At 43.1% G+C, this 22827-nt stretch overlaps 1 protein-coding gene across 3 annotated transcripts in view; it reads right to left on the bottom strand.

Annotated features, from left to right (window-relative positions):
• The window catches only part of GPCPD1 (glycerophosphocholine phosphodiesterase 1), a 150983-nt gene that overhangs the window by 17606 nt on the left and 110550 nt on the right, over positions 1–22827 (bottom strand). Inside the window, exons 16-20 of one of the 3 annotated variants that reach the window (XM_077485505.1) lie at positions 21614–21679; positions 19929–20065; positions 13464–13599; positions 11907–12067; positions 6604–6630 (exon numbers count right to left, since the gene is read on the bottom strand). In XM_077485505.1, the coding sequence (XP_077341631.1) occupies positions 6618–6630; positions 11907–12067; positions 13464–13599; positions 19929–20065; positions 21614–21679 (513 nt within the window). In that variant the 3' untranslated portion in view covers positions 6604–6617. Of the gene's footprint in view, positions 1–3806; positions 3997–6603; positions 6631–11906; positions 12068–13463; positions 13600–19928; positions 20066–21613; positions 21680–22827 lie in introns of those variants that run through there. The other 2 variants (XM_077485506.1, XM_077485504.1) reach the window with 2 other exon arrangements.

The raw sequence follows: 22827 nt of genomic DNA, 5'->3' as shown, positions 1-22827 counted from the left end.
TTTCCGACAACATGATCTGATCAGACTTTGTCCGACGTTTGTCCGATCGGAATTCTCTACAAAGTGCCACGCATGCTCAGATCAAATTCCTAAACCAAAGCTATTGGCTACTAGACTGAACATAGTCCCGTCGTAACGAAATAACGTCATCCCGTTCTGAACGATCGGATTTTCCGACAACTTTGTCCGACCGTGTGTATGCAAGACAAGTTTCGGACAAAATCCGACAGATTGTGTTGTCGGAATGTCTGACTGTGTGTACAAGGGCTTAAAAAGGTATATTTTTTTTTATGTAATTTTTTCAAATTACTTTTATTTTTTTTTTTTTTTATTGCATTTAAGTCCAAATATGAGATCTGAGGACTTTTTGATCCCAGATGTCATATTTACGAGGACCTGTCAGGCTTTTTTCTATTACAAGGGATGTTTACATTCCTTGTAATAGGAATAAAAGTGATCCATTGTTTTTTTTTTTTTTTTAAACAGTGTAAAAATAAATAAAATCAATTAACATGAATAAGAACAAAAAAAAAAAGTTTTTAAAAACACCCCGTTATGACGAACTTACACGCAGTGGAGAGCGCATACGTCAAACCACACATGTGAGGTATCGCCGCGATCGGTAGAGTGAGAGCAATAAGTCTAACCCTAGACCTCCTATGTAACGCAAAAAATGCAACCTGTAGAATTTTTTAAATGTCGCCATTCCACGAGCGGGCGCAATTTTGAAGCGTGACATGTTGGGTATCAATTTACTCACCGTAACATTATCTTTCACAATATAAAAAAAAATTGGGCTAATTTTACTGTTGTCTTATTTTTTTTATTCAAAAAAGTGAATTTTTTCCAAAAAGACGGCTGCGCAAATACGGTGTGAAAAAAAGTATTGCAATGACCGCCATTATATTCTCTAGGGTGTTAGAAAAAAAACAATATAAAATGTTTGGGGGTTCCAAGTAATTTTCTAGCAAAAAAAAACGGTTTTAAACATGTAAACACAGAGTCTGAAAAAGAGGCCTGGTCCTTAAGTGGTTAATACAGGTAATGAGTGAAGGACAGAGGAGCCTCTTAACCGGTTCCCGACCAGCGCACGCCGATGTACATTGGCAGAATGGCACGGGCAGGCAAATGGGTGTACATGTACGTCCCTTTAAGTTTGCCGCCCTGCCATCGCGTCGCGAGCGTGCCACCGGTCGGGACCCCCGAGAGACCGGTCACGGGTCCAGGAGACTCAATCGCCGCGGGCATACCTGTAATCGTCTCATGGGGCGGCTGAATGGAGAAATGCCGTTGTAAACAGCATCTCCCCATTCTGCCTAGCAACTAGTGACGCTGATCTCTGCTCCATGTGATTGGAGCAGAGATCAGTGTTCACTAAATGAAAGCCCAGCCCCCACAGTTAGTAACACACTCCTAGGAACACAACCCCTACACTGCCACCCACTGGTCAACCCCTTCACTGCCAGTGTCATTTACACAGGAATCACTGCATTTATATAGCAGGGATTGCTGTATAAATGACAATGGTCCCAAAAATGTGTCAAAAATGTGTCAAAAATGTCCGATGTGCCCGCCATAATGTCGCAGTCACAATAAAAAATCGCTGATCGCCGCCATTACTAGTAAACAAAAGAAAATTATTAATACAAATGCCATAAAACTATCCCTATTTTGTAAATGCTATAACTTTTGCGCAAACCAATCAATAATCGCTTATTGCGATTTTTTTTACCAAAAATATGTAGGAGAATACGTATCGGCCTAAACTGAGGGAATTTTTTTTTTATATATATATTTTTGGGGGATATTTAAAAGTAAAAAATTATGCATTTTTTTTCAAAATTGTCGCTTTATTTTTGTTTATAGCGCAAAAAATAAAAACCGCAGGGGTGATCAAATACCACCAAAAGAAAGCTCTATTTGTGGGAAAAAAAGGACGTCAATTTTGTTTGGGAGCCACGTCGCACGACCGCGCAATTGTCATTTAAAGCGACGCAGTGCTGAATCGCAAAAAGTGGTCTGGTCTTTGACCAGCAAAATGGTCCGGTCTGTAAGTGGTTAAAGAAGATACAGGTCTGTGAGAGACAGAAATCTTGCTTCTTTGTAGGCGACCAAATACTTCTTTTCCACCATAATTTGCAAATAAAGTCTTTCAAAAATCAAACAATGTGATTGTCTGGATTTGTTTCCACATTTAGTCTCTCATAGTCAAGTATACCTATGATGACAAAATACAGGCCTCTCTCATTGTTTTAAGTGGGAGAACTTGCAGTGTGTGTGTGTGCAAAATAGTCTGACACACGTAACAATTAAGGAAAACAACTTTATTAAAACACCTATAATGTAGAACACGCAAAAACCCACTAATAAAATCATAACTGGTCAATTATTGTTATTTTGTGACTTAGTTCACATAAACTGTGCCCCCCACTGGGGCATATATTCCTATGAACATTCTGAATTGCACAATTTTGTTCCCCTTTTTTTGGGGGGAGGGGAATGCTTACCAATCCCTGCAGTTGCCATGTTTGTTTTTTTTATAGAGGTTCTAAAGGCAGAAGGTTTTTTTTATCTTAAGGTATTCTATTGCTTCTTCAGTGTGCAGTCACCCCCCCCCAATACTTGCCTGAGCCCCATCTGAATCCAGTGATGTTGCACAAGAAACTTGGGTGTGCGGGACTCTCCTTCCTGATTGGCCGAGACACAGAGCGGGCACTATCGGCTCCCGCTGGTGTCGAAAGTCAGCGAGCCAAGGAGAGGGGGTAGGGCAAGCCACGGGTCCGTGTCCGAGTGGACACACAGAGCAGCAGCTCAGTTCTAGTGCCCCCCAATAACAAGCAGCTTGCTGTGGGGGCACTCGGCAGGAGGGCGGGGCCAGGAGTGCCAGTGAGGGACCCGGGAAGAGGCGAATTGGAGCTGCTCTGTGCAAAGCCATTACACAGAACTGGTAAGTATAACATGTTTGTTATTTAAAAAAAATTAAAATAATAATAATCACTTTAATAATTGGCCAATAATGAATTTATTAGTTAGATAGCGGGTTTTTGTATGTTCCAAGTGAGCCTTTTTCAACCAGGGCGCCTTGAGGTTTCTTCAGGGGTGCCTTGGCAAAATCCCTAAAACATTTATCAAAAATTGTATACAAGCCGGCATATGGATGAAGCCTTTTAGTGACACAAAGCCACGGGTTTTTCAACATGCACCATTAAGACTTTCTAGACACTGGCATCCTAACAACCAATGAGGTCATCAGTTGATCAGGAGGATGTCTGTCACCTCCAAAGCATCTTCGTTGGACCCTCCTGTACCTCTCTCCCTCAGCACTGGGGTCACATTATCGGACTGATGGAGAGGAAATCGAGGGAGAAGAGAAACAATGGAATACTAGTCAGTATCAGTGTACAAAAGTGTATTTGCTGTGGAAGAATAAATCACCTCTAACGTTGGGTGTCCTACTAGTGTGGATTGTTGCTGCATTATGTAAAACTATTAGAATCGTTTTTTATATTTTAGAATGTAATACATTTAAAGGGTGCCCTGACTGAAAAAAAGTTTGAAAAACACTTTTCTAAGTTATAGGTGTTCAATAAAGTTATCTTCCCCAAACGATACATGTGTGTCAGGCTATTTTGCTGGGTCTCTTACATATATACAGTATATCCAATCAGGGATACATCACACTTTGGTATATTGAGGTTGAGCTCAGTATGGTTTTTATTTTTTTTCTAGTATGCACCACTAGCACATTATGACAGACTTGCCTTTTAAATGAAGCCCTCCAGCGCTGAGCTGTGTCCATTTCCAGAGCCGTCATCTTCGCCCGATCTTTGTTCCCCCGCTTTGGCTGTTTGAATGGTTGGGTCGTGTTACAATTACTGTCGTGGCACTACGCTCTCTGCCCTCACAGAAAACAGAGTGTGTGCCAGAAATGTGTAGCGTACCGCATGTGCGCCAGTGACATCAATCGCTGCAGCCGATGTGAACATCCCCTAAATACTGCAAGTTTAAGAGATATTAAAGGTACCTACAGGTAAGCCTTGTTCTTAAGTTTACCTGTAGAGAAAAAGTTAGAATTTAAAGCAGAACTAAACCCTCCTATCCCTTTCAGCCATGGTAGCTGCCATCTTAGCCTTAGCATTGAAAATCCCATGGTGCTGCAAATGTGATCAGTAGGGATTGGGCTCAGGCATGTTTGGATTATAGTCCCAACCCATTTGAGCAATCCCGCAAGGTAGCAGTCACTGCACACCGCCAATCATAGGCAGCCTAGTCAGGGCATGTTTATGTGCAGCTGTGTGCGGCTCAGAAACGCCTCACTGCCTATGATTGGCGGTGTGCAATGAGGGCTTCCTGGTGGGATTGCTCAGCGGGGGTTGGAACTAAAATCTGGACACGCCTGTGCCCATACCTCCCAACTGTCCCCGATTTTCAAGGGACTGTCCCTGATCTGGAGTAATGTCCCTCTGTCCCTCATTTTGGTCTGATCTATAGATTTGTATATAAAATGCACTTTTTAGCTTTCAAAAAGTGTTTCCCAGAGCTAAATCGTTCATCCAAATTCTAAATTGCTGCATTTGTACATTTTAAAAACCAATATAAAAAGCAATAGTAGTGGTAAAAAAAAGCCCTTGTGGATTTAATTAACCTTTTTTTTTTTTCTTGTTAACCACTTCAGCCCCGGAAGGATTTACCCCCTTCCTGACCGGGGCACTTTTTGCGATTCGGCACTGCGTCACTTTAACTGACAATTGCGCGGTCGTGCGACGTGACTCCCAAACAAAAATTGATGTTTTTCCCACAAATTTCTTTTGGTGGTATTTGATCATCTCTGCGGTTTTTATTTTTTGCGATAAACAAAAAAAATAGTGACAATTTTTGGAAAATTACTTTTTGCTATAATAAATATCCCCCAAAAAATATATAAAAAACAAACAAAAAACATTGTTTTCCTCAGTTTAGACCGATACGTATTCTACATATTTTTGTTTAAAAAAAATAAAAAAAAATAAATCGCAATAACCGTATATTGATTGGTTTGCGCAAAAGTTATAGCATCTACAAAATAGGGGATAGTTTTTTGGCATTTTATTTGATTTTTTTTTTTTATACTAGTAATGGCGGCAATCAGTGATTTTTATCGTGACTGCGACATTATGGCGGACACATCGGACAATTTTGACACATTTTTGGGATCATTGGCATTAATACAGCGATCAAAACAAAAAAAAAATTGCATTGATTACTGTAAAAATGTCACTGGCAGTGAAGGGGTTAACCACCAGGTGGCGCTGTAGGGGTTAAGTGTGTTGTAGGGAGTGATTCTAACTGTACGTTGGGGGGAGGGTCTGTGTGTGACACGTCACTGATCACCGCTCCCGATTACAGGGAGCGCTGATCAAGTGACCGTGTCACTAGGCAGAACGGGGAGATGCTCGTTTACATTAGAATCTCCCCGTTCTTCCTCATCTAGAGACGATCGCGGGTATCCCCGCAGACATGTACGGAGTTCCCCTGCCTGTATATGCCCTTCTGCCGCAGTATATCTGCGTGAGGTGGTCGGAAAGCGGAGGTCCACCCTAAAGTGGACCTTCCGCTCATTGGAACCCTCCCCCCCTCCGGCGCCACAATTGGCACCTTTCAGGGGGGAGGGGGGTGCAGATACCTGTACAGTACAGGTATCTGCACCCACTTCCGGCGTAGATTCTGCAGAAGCCACGCCCCTTTCCGCAAAATCTACGCCCCTTTCCGAAAGTTCCCCCGCTGCCTGCTGGGAAACACACGGATCCCAGAGACAGCAGGGACCGTCCTTATGCGCAGTAGGGAACCGGGAAATGAAGCCGAAAGGCTCCACTTCCTGATTCCCATACCCAAGATGGCGGCGGCAGCAGCACCCGAGAGACGATCGAGAGATCAGCTTCGGGTGCCGACATCGCGGGCGCGCTGGGCGGGTAAGTGTTATTATTTTAAAAGTCAGCAGCTGCAGTATTTGTAGCTGCTGGCTTAAAAAATAAAAATAAAAAAAATCGGCGGACTCCCGCTTTAATTCCTCCTTTAAAGGGGTGTGGCAGAGGGCGTGTCCTATGCCTACATACGTTTGTTAGCAGGTGTCCCTCATTCCCATCTCACAATGTTGGGAGGTGTGCTGAGCCCATCCCTAGTGATCAGTTATGACATCAGCCATTTGATGGTTTGACTGTTTGATTGAGAGCACAACCAATGTGCCAGGAATGTAACTTTTTGGAAACCATTAAATTGAAGAATAAAGTTCTGCTTTAATATCACTTAAAGGATTAGTTCACCTTTTTACAGAAAATAAAAAAAAAAAAAGAAAAGAAAAGAAAAGAGAACTCCCTGCACATCCCACACCCCGAACCCCTTGCTGTACTTCACTCCTTTCTTTAGTCTGAAAAATGCAGTACACATTCTGGAGGCGATGGAGGATCCTAGATTTGTATTTGGCTCACTGCCTGGAGTTTAGCTTCATCAGAACTCATTTCAAACACTTGTATTTCAGAAATAAAAACAATGATGTGCTCATGCTTTTTAAACAAACAGGCTTAAAATGTAATGATCATGACAACAACATCTCCACTGCGCTCTTACATATAAGCTGCTCATTAGGAGCAAATTCTGGGGAAAAAGAAACAGAGAAAAGACACTTGAAAATGTGCCATATAAACAAAAAATAGCCATCTCCAATATTCTGTAAAATACAATTTCTGTCAAAATTATTAATATTGGCTGGATCACCAACTACAATGTATATATTGTCAAAAGTTTTGGGACACCTCTTCCCCCCCCCTCCTTCTCCCTATATACACACGCACATGAACTTTAATGACATCCCAGTCTTCGTCCGTAGGGTTCAATATTGAGTTGGCCCACCCTTTGCAGCTATAACAGCTTCAACTCTTCTGGGAAGGCCGTCCACAAGGTTTAGGAGTGTGTCTATGGAAGTGTTTGACCATTCTTCCAGAAGCGCATTGTGAGGTCAGGCACTGATGTTGGACGAGAAGGCCTGGCTCACAGTCTCCACTCTAATTTATCCCAAAGGTGTTCTAATCGGGCTGAGGTCAGGACTCTGTGCAGGCCCCTCAAGTTCCTCCACCCCAAAACTCACTCATCCATGTCTTTATGGACCTTGCTTTGTGCACTGGTGCGCAGTCATGTTGGAAGAGGAAGGGGCCATCCCCAAACTGTTCCCACAACGTTGGGAGTATGAAATTGTCGAACATGTCTTGGTAAACTGACGCCTTAAGAATTCCCTTCACTGGAACTAAGGGGCCAAGCCCAACCCCTGAAAAAAACAACCCCCACACCATAATCCCCCTTCTATCAAATGATTTGGACCAGTGCACAAAGCAAGGTCCATAAAGACATGGATGAGAGAGTTTGAGGTGGAGGAACTTGGCAGAGTGCACAGAGTCCTGATCTCAACCTGATAAAACACCTTTGGGATGAATTAGAGCGGAGACTGCGAGTCAGGCCTTCTCGTCCACATCAGTGCCTGACTTCACAAATGTGCTTCTGGAAGAATGGTCAAACATTCCCATAGACACACTCCTAAACCTTGTGGACGGCCTTCCCAGAAGAGTTGAAGCTGTTATAGCTGCAAAGGGTGGGCCAACTTAATATTGAACCCTACGCACTAAGACTGGGATGTGAATAATTTTCATGTGCGTGTAAAGGCAGGCGTCCCAATATTTTTGACAATATAGTGTACTTACATTTCCAATAATATAGAGAGAAGAAAATGTATGCAACTATCAATCTGCATAGCTGTGTTCTATTTATATTCATGTGCCATGTGTGTTCCTATTGTTCATAATCTGAAATGTATTGACTGCTTACACTGTGCCAGATTTATCAATCAGCTGACATCTGAGCTTTTATAAAAGGTTCTCTTTCCCAAGTCTCTGCTGTAATCCCAGCCATACACGGTTTGAAATTTTGAAAGAATTTTCTTTCGAAAAATCGTATCTAATAATTTTCGTACGAATTTCGCACCATTAGTGGGGCTGCAACAGCCGATTTTCGTGCGGCAATCAAATTTGAGCAATCGGCCATGTGGGAATTTTTATGAAAAACAAAATGATTTTCTAATCAATGATGGGAGAATTGTGCAAGAAAAGAAAATTTACGGAGAGAAAAGAAGATTCCCGGCCATGAAAATTATTTTCTGTAGCGACATGAGGTGAAAGTGAAGGCTTGTTCGGCCAAACTTCCAAAATCCATGGTGGCATCATCAGATCACAAAAAAATAAAAATAAACTTTCTGATTTTGAAAAGAAAATTTGTCCAAAATTCATCCAAGTATGGCCTGCATTAGTCAGTGACCTGGAACAACGTACCAGGATGGAAGTTTAGACTTTACTAGTTGTATGCTGGTTCCAAGTCAATGGGATTGAATTACTAAAAAAACTGGAGAGTGCAAAATCTGGTGCAGCTTTGCATTCAAACCAATCAGCTTCCAACTTCAGCTTGTTCAATTAACCACTTGCTGACGGCCCCATGTACATATACTGCGGGGCGGCAGCTCTCCTGCGCCAAATCAGGTACCTGATCTGGTGCTTCCGGGGTCTGCAGCGCACGCTGCCTGCTCCCGCTGTGATTAGATAGCCAATCAGAAGGTCCAGCAGACGCGATATCCGCCAATCATTCCCGACAGAGGCAGAACGACAATCTTCCTCTATAAACAAGGCAGATCGCCGTTCTGTGACAAGGGGAGACGGAGATCCTATGTTTCTGCCAAGCAGGAGCATAGATCTCGGTTTTTCCCACAGTTAAAACACGTCCCCCGCAGTCAGTAAACACTTAAAAATTCCATAAAAATATCTGATAGTTTGTAGACGCGATAACTTATAACAATATATACTTACTGGGATTTTTTTTTTTTTTTACAAAAAATATGTAGCAGAATACATATTGGCGGATGAAGAAATTTGATTATTATTTTATTTTTTTATTGCATGCGTTTTATAGCAGAAAGTAAAAGTTTTTTTTTTTTTTTTTTTTTTTTTAAATGGTCAGTTTTTTTTTTTTTTTTTTATTTATAGTGCAAAATATAAAAACCAAAGAGGTGATCAAATGTCAATACCAGAAGAAAGCTCTGTTTGTTGGGGTCCATCGTCACATGACTGCGCAATTCTCAGTTAAATTAATGCAACGCCAGATCGCAAAAAATGGCCTGGTCAGGAAGCGGATGAAAAGAGCATCAGTGACTGTCTCACAGTGCCAACATCCACATATATGAATATACAAAGAAAAAAGGGAGGTCCCCTTGGGGTAGGACTTTAGTGGCACTTACATAAATGTAGCAAAACAATGAAGTAAAAAAAAAAAAAAAAAAAAAAACTCTCTCCACATCTCTCCCCCTCTCCATCTCTCCCTCTCCATCTCTCCCCCTCTCCATCTCTCCCCCTCTCCATCTCTCCCCCTCTCCATCTCTCCCCCTCTCCATCTCTCCCCCTCTCCATCTCTCCCCCTCTCCATCTCTCCCCCTCTCCATCTCTCCCCCTCTCCATCTCTCCCCCTCTCCATCTCTCCCCCTCTCCATCTCTCCCTCTCCATCTCTCCCTCTCCATCTCTCCCTCTCCATCTCTCCCTCTCCATCTCTCCCTCTCCATCTCTCCCTCTCCATCTCTCCCTCTCCATCTCTCCCTCTCCATCTCTCCCTCTCCATCTCTCCCTCTCCATCTCCATCTCTCCCTCTCCATCTCTCCCTCTCCACCTCTCTCTCTCCATCTCTCTCTCCATCTCGCTCTCCATCCATACACATATACACACATTTTTATCAAAGATACAGATATAAAATAAAAAAAACTGGAAAGAAAGATACAAGTATAAGATATTAGTAGAGTCAGGCCAGACAACAGAGTGGCCTGCTGTGTTTGTTTAAGTGAAACAAACACTGAATAAGCGGGGATCGGTATTTACTACCGATAGACAATGAAAAGAGTATCAGTGACTGTCTCACAGTGCCAAAATCCAAATATATGAATATACAAAGAAAAAGGGGTTCCTCTTGGGGTGAGACTTTAGCGGCAGGAAGGGGGGGGGGGGGGGGGGAGTAACCCTTCCCGAAGCGGAAAAGGTTAAGCTTTACCAAAAAAATAAATAAAAAAAAGCTGGAAGCTGATTGGTATCTTTGCAGGGCTGCACCAAATTTTGCACTCTCCAGTTTTAGTAAATCAACTCCTATGACTCAACTAGTAAGCAAAGCCAGAACTGGAATGATTTCCTCAGAGCTTGCACTAAACAAGTCAGCAATGGCAGCTCCCATACTTCTCTGTACCTTTGTGAACAATGTAAGCGATGGTAAAGAAAAGACCAGCAATACATTTCTAAAGATTATGAGCCTTTTTTTTTTTTTCCTGGATACAGGATGTCGCCTCCTGAGAAACCAAGAGCCGCCTTCGCCACTGCGCATGTACGAGATCGAGCAGTAATTTGTGAATGGTCCTGCAGCTTCCTGGGACATGTTCAATTTTCTAAAAGATCCACATCTAGCAGATAAGTCAGCTAACATTTTTCACTGCAGTTGAGCCACAAATTTATGGCTCCCCCCCTTCAAGTGGAAGTAAACTCCCCTAGCGTTTTCATCCACGGAAGCTGCCATCTTTGCCTCTGTTTAATCTTCAGCTGCCACAGTGCTGCACATGTGATCCGTTATGACACCAGCCCTTGGGTGGTTTGACAGTTTGGTTGAGAGCACAACCAATGTGCAGTTATCATTCCCGGCATGCCGTTTTTTGAAACTGTTTAAATCGATGGGTTTACTTTAAGGCCCGGTTCACACCGCTGCGGGGGGAGATCCGGATGTGATTCGCACCGCAAATCACATCCGATCTCCGTAGCGATGCGAGTTCAGCCATACAGATAGTATGGCTGAATTCGCAGCGCTCCCGCAGCAAACTCACACGGGACCCTTTTTTGGGTCCGCAACAGAATCGGATCGCATGGGGGTTCACACCATGCGATCCGATTCCTGTGCGAGTCGGCAGATCGCACTGCGATATGCCGACGGATCTGGGGGTGTCATTAACATAACATTGACACTCCCAGCCGTCCGCATAGGGCAGTGTGAACTGCCGGCGGGAGGTGTGTGATGCGGGTAAACGCCGCGGATTCGCGGCGTTCCCGCATCGCTATAGTGTGAACCCGGCCTAAAGTGGAAGTAAAACCATCATTTTAAACAGTTTAAAAAAACGGCATGCCGGGAATGATAACTGCACATTGGTTGTGCTCTCAACCAAACTGTCAAACCACCCAATGGCTGGTGTCATAACGGATCACATGTGCAGCACCGTGGCAGCTGGAGATTAAACAGATTTAAAGATGGCAGCTTCCATGGATGAAAACCTGGCAGCTGAAGATTAAACAGAGGCAAAGATGGCAGCTTCCGTGGATGAAAACCTGGCAGCTGAAGATTAAACAGAGGCAAAGATGGCAGCTTCCGTGGATGAAAACGTGGCAGCTGAAGATTAAACAGAGGCAAAGATGGCAGCTTCCGTGGATTAAAACGATAGAGGAGTTTACTTCCAATTTAAGTTGCAGAAGCAGCAGGAGGGGGTTTGTAAAGATGCAGTGGTTGTGATGCTTTGCTTCACAGCCCTGGAAAAAAGGATTCTCCCTATCATGCTTTGGCAGGTAGTACCATAGATGAAAGCGACCCATTCAAGTGAATGGGGCCACGGCACAGCTGTATGCAATACACATGGCTGCGCTGCATCGGTACAATATTTACAGGCTGAAAACAGGTGGTGAGGAGACATCATATTGCCTTCTCACTGCCTGACAAAAGCCTCCACAATCTATCGCTTTTCAGACATGCAGCAATGGCAGCCTTTATTTTAAGAAAATGGTTTAATATATAAAAATGTGTGTACTCTTATACAATAAAGTACCTGTCATAGATAAGTCCATCGATTCCGTAATCTCTCATCAGATTCCGGTTATCCGGGTCATTGGTATCATCGCCCCAGCAGAACACAACCAAGCCTTTTGATTTAGCATCACGTATATAATGTGGATTTTTGAGCAGATCTTCAGTGTGGACATTTATTCCCTATTTATACAAAGAGAAAATAAGTCATAAGTCATAAACAAGCATAAGAGAGCATTAGACTTTATTACTCTTACCCCTGACACAAACTATTTAGTATTACGTATTGAATTCTTTTGTCACCAGAAACTGCTGCTGAAACTGAAGTAAAAATATTCTGCTGAGCCACATATATCCTCAAGCACTGTACTGGTTTAGCATTTTACAAGTTTTCAAACCAATGGGATATTTGTGTTAAAAGAGACGTATTTCCTGTGGGTCACAAGAGTGTACTTACTTGTACTCCCTGTGAGCCAGAATCGGCCAATAGGAGCTTATAGCTCGCTATCAGTTGACGTGGTTCCAGGATCTAGAACAGTGATGGCGAACCTTGGCACCCCAGATGTTTTGGAACTACATTTCCCATGATGCTCAACCACACTGCAGAGTGCATGAGCATCATGGGAAATGTAGTTCCAAAAAATCTGGGGTGCCAAGGTTCGCCATCACTGATCTAGAAGGATACCAACAATATTATCACAATCCACCCAGCTGCCTGATTGACAGCTGGCTCCGCCTCTCAGCATAAGCCTGAGAGGCGGAGCCAGCCATGCACACCCCTTCCCTTGCTTGGTGCGCCAATGACCGCTGGATGGGCCTTCGTGGTTAGCACTTCTGCCATGCTTCACTGGTGTCCTCCAATCCCAACCAGAAAGCTATCTGCATGGAGTTTACATGTTCTCCTTGTGCTTACATGCCTTTCCACCGGGTACTCCAGTTTCCTCCCACACTCCAAACATATACTAGCAGCTTAACTGAATGCAGTCTAAATTGACCCTAGCAGTTTATTGGACTTCACTTAACTGTCCAGAACTTGTATGTCATCTGTGAATCCTGGAAAAGCACTTTTTTTTTTTCCCCCAGAGACAGGAATTCACCTCTGTAAGCTCTCTTTACCCTTAGGCCGCGTACACACGGGCGGACTGTTCGCCCAACTTAGTTTGTCAAACAATCCGACAAACAGTCCGCTCAAAATTTGCATGAGCGGACTTGACCACACACGATGAACGAACAGTCCGCTGAAAGCGTGCGCGATGACGTGAACGGCACGTACGACGGGACTCGAAAAACGACGTCCTATACACTGCAATGCAACCTTCGGCGTGTAAATCCTTTCTGAGCATGCGCGGAACTTAGTTTGACGAACAAGCCTACACAAGAGCGGACTGTCCGCTCAAACCAAGTTTCAGCGGACAGTCTTACGGAAATTCCGAAAAACTTTGTTCGTCAGACTGTCCGCTGAAACCCACACACGAGCGGACTGTCCGCTGAAACACTGTTCAGCGGACAAAGTTAGGCGAACAGTCCGCCCGTGTGTACGCGGCCTTAGTGTCATGTATAATTACTCCAAATTACTTACCAGAATATTTTCAAACTGAGCAAAGCTTATCGCAAATGGAGTTGATCGTGATCTCAAATCCATGAGCTCAGGATAGATTTCGGACTGCCCTTGTGTTAGAAAAAGGATAGGATATTTATTTTGTTTGAGACGAACCCTTTAAAGAGAAGAGGATAAAGAATTAAAGAAAAAAAACAAAAAAAAACAAACAAACACCTTACAACAGACAGTATACTGTATATATTAAAAGGATAAGTCCAGCTTTAGTAACATATTACACCCGTATTCACCCGCACCTCCCATTGTGACAGAAGGAGCTGAGAACCAGAACTGAACCCAACTTGTGGAAAACTGAAAGCAGGCGGCTCTTTATTGCAGAAGAGCTGCAATAATAGAGATTTACCTGCCTGCTCGCTCAGCGTGCATTCCCGGAATGCTCTGGTCCCCATGAAGGGGTTGACGTCACCCACCCACTGGTCAATCAAGAGGCCAAAAACCCGGCACCTAGGGAGAAGAGGACAGCGGTGAGTGAGGGATATAACCGCTGCATCTCTGAAAAGTCAGGGCGAGTATAATCCAGAGTTTAGTTCCATTTTAGGAGCATTTTATGTTACACCCATATTTAGGGAGGCAACATGCAACATGCTCCTAGTCACCCACTTCCCGCTGCCAGCATTCGCAACTTTGTGACAGAAGGCAGGGGGTCTTCTCCCTGCACCCGCTGTCACAAATTTGAAAACAGCCTGATTGCATCATTTTTTTCACAGGTTCCCGTTAATGAATTAGACTAAAAGTACAATCAGCCATGGCGACCGACCACCTGTATTTCTCAATGAACTGCAAGGGCATTGGTAAGCGCTCTCATAGTCCACCGATTCTTCCTGCCATTCAGTAACTGCCTGCCCTTATCGGAGTATGGGCAGACAGCTTACTGAGTGTCTGCAGAATCCATGCATTGCACCCGTGATCTGCTGATCATGGGTGCAATGCTTTAAAGGCTGCAATAGGAAAAAAAATATCAAATGCACATTTTTCTTACCGGTAAAAAGATATGCATTTTTATTTATTTTTTACAAAAGGTGAACTTATCCATTGAGGAAATGGCTGCTCCAGGGGAGCCTGCTCTCCGTTGCACATTGTTATATTATATATATAGGATTTCATGTGTATTTGCAAATGTATGCAACAAAACCTGTTTTTTACCTTGAGTCGCCGAAACTAGAGGTCGACCAATATATCGGCTGATATTTGGCATTTTTAAATTAATCGGTATCGGCCGATTGTGCTGATAAAAACGGCAGATTTAAAACTTCAGTAGGACTTGCAAATGACTTCTGTAATAGAAGTCAATGCAAGTTGCCTGAAGTCTTCCTGTGGAGCGACTTGTCTCCTATCTGGGCAGGCTGCCAAGCCTGAGAAAAGAACCAAAAAGAGATACAATGTTTCTACTTATCAATGGATTGAGTAGGAGTTCTCAGTTTAACTATTTAAAGTGATTGTAAACCCTTGTTTACAACTTTATGTTACATGTAAGCCTATATTAAAAAGGGGAGTTCCAGGCTTTTTATGTTATTAAAAGTCAGCAGCTACAAAAAAAGTGTAGTTGCTGACTTTTAATAAACAGACACTTACCTGTTGCACGGTCCAGCGATGCAGCCGAACGGGGTGTCGCTCCTCTCCCCCTCCTATCCGCCAGTGCCTCCATTGCCACTCTGGGCACCCGGCCATGACAGCTTTCGGCTTCACAGCCAGGCACGCGCGAGTCGCGCTGCGCTCCCGGAGTGGACAGGCAATCTCCTGGAACCTGTCACGTGTCCCAGGAGATCGCCTAGAGGGAGGGGCCGCCTAAGGCAAAAGGAGGAGTCGCCTTGGTGGTCCCTGGGCGGAAGGAGGAAGTGGGACAGGCGCCTAATGAAGCCCCCCCCCCCCCAAAAAAAATACATGCCAAAGGTGGCATGTAAGGGGGCGAGGAGTGCTTAAAGCGGAAGTTCCATTTTTGGGTGGAACTCCGCTTTAAGGCTTACCGGTAGCCAACAAGGATATCTCCTAAACCTGCACGATTTAGGAGATATCCCTGTATTTGCATGTGCCGACGTCATGCGGAACATGTGCACTTAAGACAACTGAAACTATGGTTCTATATGCCGCTGCTTCAGTTGTACTGTGCTGTGCTGTTCTCTCTCGCATGCGCGGAGTGACGTCATCGTGGCTCCGGCTAATCACAGTGCCGGAGCCGTGATACCCGGAAGTCACTTCGGAACAACATGTCGGCGGTCGGAGGGGGAGACGTGGACCGATGCGGGGGCTTCGATCTGAGGTAAGTAATACATAATTAGCTAGTATGCTATGCATACTAGCTAATTATGCCTTTGTCTTGCAAGGTTTTTTATTTTTGCGTTTTCATGCTGAGGGTTCCCTTCCTCTTTAAAGGCTAAATCTTTTCTGACACTTATTTCTTACAAGTAAAAATCCTGTATTTTCTGTCAGAAAATCACTTAGAACCCCCAAACATTAATATATATATATATATATATATATATATATATATATATATATATATATATATATATATATATATATAAAATTAGCAGAGACCCTAGGGAATAAAATAGCGGTTGCAATATTTTATGTCACACGGCATTTGCGCAGCAGTCAAACGCTATTTTTTTTTTGGAAAAAACACACTAATGAATTTAAAAAAAAATATATAGAAATAAAACCGTAAACTTAGCCCATTTTTTTTTGTCTAAAAGTTTTGATTACCTGTGTTTTTGTATTTATTTTGTTTAATAAATGTTTAAATGTAAGAAATTTTCTGCATCACTTATTACTTAAGACGCTGCTTTCAAACTGGAGCGGACAGGCATTGACGGTAAAACGCTGCTAGTTTTAGTGCCACTTTACCGTCATTTTAGCAGCGTTATTCGGCTGCTAGCAGGGCGCTTATAACCCAGCTAGTGGCCGATGAAAGGGTTAAACGCGCCCGTATAGCTCCGCTGTTGAATCACTTTGCAGGCGCTTCGGCAGCGGTGCCCATTCATTTCAATGGGCAGGAATGGTGGAGGAGCGGTATAGACGGCTCCAAAGATGCCGCTAGCAGGACTTTTATTTTTTAAAATTTTTTAAAACATCCTGCCAGCGTATCGCCTCAGCGTGAAAGCACTCAGGCTTTCACACTGACACTGCAGGGGAGCCGTTTTGCAGGCACTTTACAGGCGCTATTTTTAGCCCAAAAGCACCCTGAAAGAGCCACTGCTGTGACTCTAGTGTGAAAGCCCCGAGGGCTTTCACACTGGAGCTGTGCGCTGGCAGGACACTAAAAAAAAAAAAGTCCTGCTAGCCGCATCTTTAGAGTGGTGTATACACTGCTCCTGCCCATTGAAATGAATGGGGCAGCGCGGCTATACCGCCGGCAAAGTGCCGCTGCAGCAGCGCTTTGCGGTGTTTTTAACCCTTTCTCGGCTACTAGCAGGGGGGGGGTAAAACCAACCCGCTATCAGCTGAATACTGCCGCTAAAAGGACGGTAAAACGGCGCAAAAAAGTTTTTTAGCGCAGTTTTATCGCTGGCACCCGCACCGCCCCAGTGTGAAAGGGGCCTGCGATTTTATGAGATGAAGGGGGAAAAAAATAAAAAATAAAAAAGTAAAAATTGGCATAACGTCGGCACAAAAAAATAAAATAATCATAATAATAATAATTCGGCATCATATAGCGCCATCGGCCACCGCGATTTCTAAATATCGGCAATGGCCAGAGAAAAACACATATCGGTCGACCTCTAGCTGAAACCGATTAATTCTTATTCATCAGAAAAAATATTGCAGTTTATTAAAATGATTTCCGTAATAATAATGGCGAGTACAACATTTAGGCTTTGTTCACAAATGATGCAAATTAAATGCGGTGCGGTCTTAAAAAAAATAAAAAAAAAAAGAGTCCTGTGCAATTTTCAGTCCAGTTCAGGTGCGATTTCAGGTAAAAATTTGAACCTGAACCAGTCAGTCAACAGAACCGCACCGGACTCCCGTGCTGAAACCACGGCCGCATATATATGAACCCAGCCTTAGCAATCCCACTAAAATCCCCAAATACAGTTCATATTCATGACTGCCAGCAGAAATCCATGAGGAGGCTACCCACATATCAATATCAATATCTGCAGTAAAATCTAAATGACCATGGGATATTATTAGAAGACAGTAGAAAACGAATTTGTTTTAGACAGATCTGATTAGAATTACAAGCTGGGGACTCATTTATAACAATACTGCAAGATTACAAGCCTACTGGAAAACAAAGATTCTATTTCTCGTACTGGTATGTTAAAAATAAGCTGCTCACATTCTGATGGATTTCATTGACATACAGTATCTCACATAAGTCAGTACACCCCTCACATTTTTGTAAATATTTTCTTCTATCTTTTCATGTGATAGAATAGAATATTTACAAAATATGAGGGGTGTACTCACTTTTGTGAGATACTGTATGTCAAAACATTTAAACTGGCTTTAAACGACTTACTTAACGGCATGGATACCCCCTTCATGCCCAGGCCAAGTTTGAGCTTTCAGTACAGTCACAATTTGAATGACAATTGTACGGTCATACAGCGCTGTACCCATATGACATTTTAATCATTTGATTGAGATGGACCAGATTTATTTTTGGTGGCATTTAATCACCACTGGGGTTTTTATTATTTGCAAAAAACCCAACCTATTTTCAGGCCACTCTGGTCTCATCATGTGACCTCTCCGGTGTCAGCCAGTGGCAGCTGCAGGGGAGAGGAGATAGTGCTCCGACAATGGCTAGTAAAGCCTGGAGAGGTGACATCACCCACAGGCTTCAATGGCCCATCCCCTCCCCCTGAAGCTGTGCTGGCTGACAGAGGGGAGCCAAATCATGTGACTGGACTGAAGCAGCCTGAAAGTAATATATATCTTTTTTACACAGGTCAGTTAGCATATGTGTTAGGAGGGGGGGGGGGCACAGTTTTAAAGAATACCTTTACCAGTGGGAACATGTTACATGTTCCACCTGTTTTTAGGGTGGAGCATGAAACAGTGTTGCCAACTGTCAGTATTTTTACTGGCAGCCAGTATAAAATGGGCTTTTCTCCTGCCAGTAAATGCCAGTGACAGGGAAAGGTTGCCAGTAAAACAATATGCCTGTGGCACTCAGTTCAGAACTGCTCATGCACAGTTCCAGTCCAGAGCCATCAGAGACTATGCGAGTGCCTGCTACATTGTGTTCAGGCAGTGCAGGCAGGGGGCGGGTCTAGCAAAGGAGGCACCTGAGTGTGTCGTGTGATGTCATAGTGCAAGGGAGCCAGAGTGGCCAGAGCCTCGTGTGCAGTTTGGACTGGAGTAGACTGAAGAGACCAACTGGCGTGGAGAGAGACTGTCACAGTGACTCAGGAGGGGAAATGTCAATGCGGTGTCATCATCATCTGTGCTGCTGCACATGGCTGTCAGTGTCACTGTGAGAGTCAATCTCATGTGTGTTTTGCATATTGTACTTGTTTGTAGCCTAAATATTGACATTTGCACTTAAACCTGTCATTTTGTAACTTTTGGAAATGCCAGTAAAAACTTGGCTGTGCCAGTAAATTTTGGATGTTGTGTCAGTAAATTTTAGTCTGGTAGGTTAGCAACACTGGCATGAAACATATTCCCACTGCTGCAGCTGCTCACCATTCCCTCCTCTCCCCATGCAGTATGGTGAGACGTTCTCTGTACTAGCTGTCGCACAGCCGGATCATTCATTCACACAGCTGTGTGAATGAATTACAAGTACTGACATCCTTTGGGACTGTCGGCTTGTAGTTCTCAATGAACTATCACAGAGCTGTTGAGCACTGTGGTAGTTCATAGAGTCTTCCTGACATGGATAATACAAGAAAAGAAATGCAGCAAACATTGTGCTTCCAATTTAGGAGTCCATCCTTACACTGTTGGTTAGCGTATGTAGGAGACCAACTTAACCAGTAGCAGCTTGTCCACACGGGGCTCAGGGGCGGCGACCCCTCCTAATCCATGCGCCTGGCTGCTAATTTACATACAGGGCGCCGGACGCATGGATTTCAATTGGGGGGGGTTTCTTTTTCTTAATTTTTATTTTTTTGGAAGCACGTGATTAGAGCCAGAGGCTCTAATTGGCTTCAAAAAAGGGTGGGCCAGGGCACATCCAGTTGTGTGACAATAAGCAAATTAATATTCGCTATCGTCTTCCCGATTCTCCTCCCGGCCAATCAGGAGAAGCGATCCTATTGCCCATCGAGGAGGAGGGAGGGAGGGAGGAGATACAGAAAAAGCTGACGTGAAGCCAAGGAGGAGACGCAGGGTGAAGCTGCTGCCCAGAAGAAGCGTTGCCTGCGACATAGATGGGGTAAGTGTGGGGATGGTGACCGACTGAGGGGGGGGGGGGGAGGAGGAGGTTGCGGTGGCTTCTCTTCTAATGAGAAGAAATATTATGCAACTTACATTGTGCAAATATCTGCATCAAAAGACGAGAACATAATCCTTCGATTGCCAGCATTTTTCAGGACAGTCGACAGAATGATATCCAAGAAGATGTTCATGTCAAAGTAGCTGGATAAATTACCATCCCATTTACCACTCTGCAAAGCAGAAAAGAAAATTCTAGAGTAAATGTTGCATTTACCTAACAAAACAAAAAAAACAAATCTAAACACTAGTTACAGTACATCTGCATAACACAACCCTTTACCATGGAAAGCATTTTGTTATATCTGTGAAGTGGAAAATAAACTGGAGCTGCCCCTTGTGTCCTCTGCACACTTCCTGTGTTATTTCAAATATTATATTTAGCCTTTAAAGCTCCCGCCTTAGGAATTCAAGTCAATTAGTGGCCACGCTTTGTAAATTAATGATAGTGGGAGTGGCTGAGCAATTTAGCAAAATACAACTGGGCAGGGCTGACACCAGTCAGTCCAGAAAAATGCACAACAGGAAAACAAGAGCCGATTTTAGCAAATCAAACTGTAGGATCTTTAACCCTTTTGCTGCCAGATGAGTTTTTGCTTCTTTTTTTTCCCCCCACACATTTAAAAAAATAATTTTAGGCCTGGAGATTACATAAAACCCACAGACAGTATATATTTTCTGAAAGCAGACACGCTAGAGTGCAGGCACCCGAATGCATCCACTTGAAAGGCAGGAGTCTGCCTGTTAATTATACACACAATCCAGGTGGCTGCAGACACCAGAATGAGTGTGAAAACCACCCCCCCGCTGCTAGGTTCTGTCAGGACCTGGCAGCAAAAGGTTTAAAAAGGCTATAACATCGGAAAATGTGCATGTATTTCTAAAAGGGAAGCAAATCAAAACTACAATTAAAATACATTTAAATGAAGAAATAGTCTTTGGCTGTGGTTTCTCCACCGGGAACCACCACAGATGATTACAGGTCTCCGACAGGTGGTGAGATTAACAAAACCAAATGCACCATGCTACCATTTATTGGATGCTCTTTTTTTAATATTTGTTTGTAAGTCTAATTAAGGGAAGGGGGTCATTTGGATAATAAAATGCTTCACAGTTTTACACTATGAGGCTTCCTCTTTCCTTGCCCAAGTATTATGGAAAACTCTCCGCTAATTGGATTTCTGGTGAATCAGAAAACGTGAGTGTCTGTTTCCATATCGGCTGATCGTTTACCGAGGATGGGACGGAGGTTCGTTTGGCAGTGATCGTAGCCACCCCATACATACTAAGAGGCTCTGATTGATCTTGAATCTGGTGAGTGCAATTCCTAGAGGGAGTATAAGCACTAGATGTATTAATTGTCGAACATTTAAAACAGCTGATGAATCATTTATGAACTGCTACATGCAAAAAAAGACTGTTTTTGGACTTCGGTTTCAGTTGGATTTACAGACTAGTAATTTTTTTAAGCGAAACCTTGAAAGACTATTTTAAATTGTAGTTTTGATTGCTTCCCTTTTAAAAATGTTTGTTTGTTTATATTATAGCAGCTGCTTCTCTAATAGAATAGTATATTTTCCTAAGCGCCAGATAAGTGATCTTTTTTGAGAACTTCTGTGTTAAATGTGCATGTATTGCTAAGATGTACTGCAAATGTTTTTTTTTTTTTTTTTTTTTCGTCTTGATGTTCACTTTAAGCTGTCTTCACAGCGTTTACTTACTTTTTCTTGCAAGATCCATTTGATTTCAATATTGAACCCAACATCTTCAGGCACAGATTCCAGCACCTTTGAAGAGAAGCAAAATTGACAGTTAGGTTAGCCAGATGGTGCAAGCAAAAAGGAGACAATAAGTCCGGCACTTCTTACAAGCCCTAAGTCTGAAAAAACATTTCCGACTCTTATGCCGTGTACACACGACTGGACTTTAAGGCAGAAAAGGTCAGACTGAATCATTTCATCAGATATTCCGATCGTGTGTGGTCCTCAACGGACTTTTAATTTTAAAAAATTCTGACAGACCTAGAAATAGAACAGGTTTGAAATCTTTCGGATGGAATCAATTCCTATCGGGAAAACCGCTCGTCTGTGTGCTGTTCTGATGGACCAAAAACTATGCAAGGGCAGATATTGGCTACTGAACTTCCTTTTTCTAGTACCGTCGTGGTGTTCTAAATGAATGGACTTTGGTGTGATCGTGCGTAGGCAAGTCCGTTTCAGCGGAACATCATCAGAAAGACCGTCAGAGTTTACTCTGATGGAAAAACTGGTCGTGTGTACTCGGCATTAAAGAACATTCTTAAGCCCCATACACACTATCAGTTTTTCTGCTGAGTTTTTCCTTCAGTTTTACCAAAACCATGTAGTGTAAGGGCCTACCTGATTGCATACAAATTGAAACTCCTAAGGTTTCACCTCATGTTATATGGTTTTGGTAAATCTGAAGCAAAAACTCAGCAGAAAAACTGATAGTGTGTATGGGGCTTTAGAAAACAGAGCTGCAAAGGGAATGAAAACTTTCCTGAGCTACGTTCCCAATAGTGCCCTAAATCTTATACTGTAACTGTTAACCAAGTGTAGCTATTATGATGCAAAACAGAACATCTTCAATATTGCTCCACCTCAACCACACTTAAAGACCAGGCTTTTTCTGGCACTTTTTGTTCACATGTAACAATCTTTTTTTTTTTTAATTTGCTAGAACCCCCAAACATATATATACACACACATAATTTTATTTTTAATTTTTTAAAGCAGAAGCCCTAGAGCAGTGATGGCGAACCTAGGCATCCCAGATGTTTTGGAACTACTTTTACCATGATGCTCTGGCACTCTGCAGTGTACTGGAGCATCATGGGAAATGTAGTTCCAAAACATCTGGGGTGCCAAGGTTTGCCATCACTGCCCTAGAGAATAAAATGGTGGTTTTTGCAATT

This window comes from Lithobates pipiens, unplaced genomic scaffold (assembly GCF_037356315.1).
Source record: "Lithobates pipiens isolate NorthernLeopardFrog02 unplaced genomic scaffold, aLitPip1_a1.2 Scaffold_18, whole genome shotgun sequence".
NCBI classification, from domain to species: Eukaryota; Metazoa; Chordata; class Amphibia; order Anura; family Ranidae; genus Lithobates; species Lithobates pipiens.
This window is presented reverse-complemented; position numbering and strand designations above follow the sequence as displayed.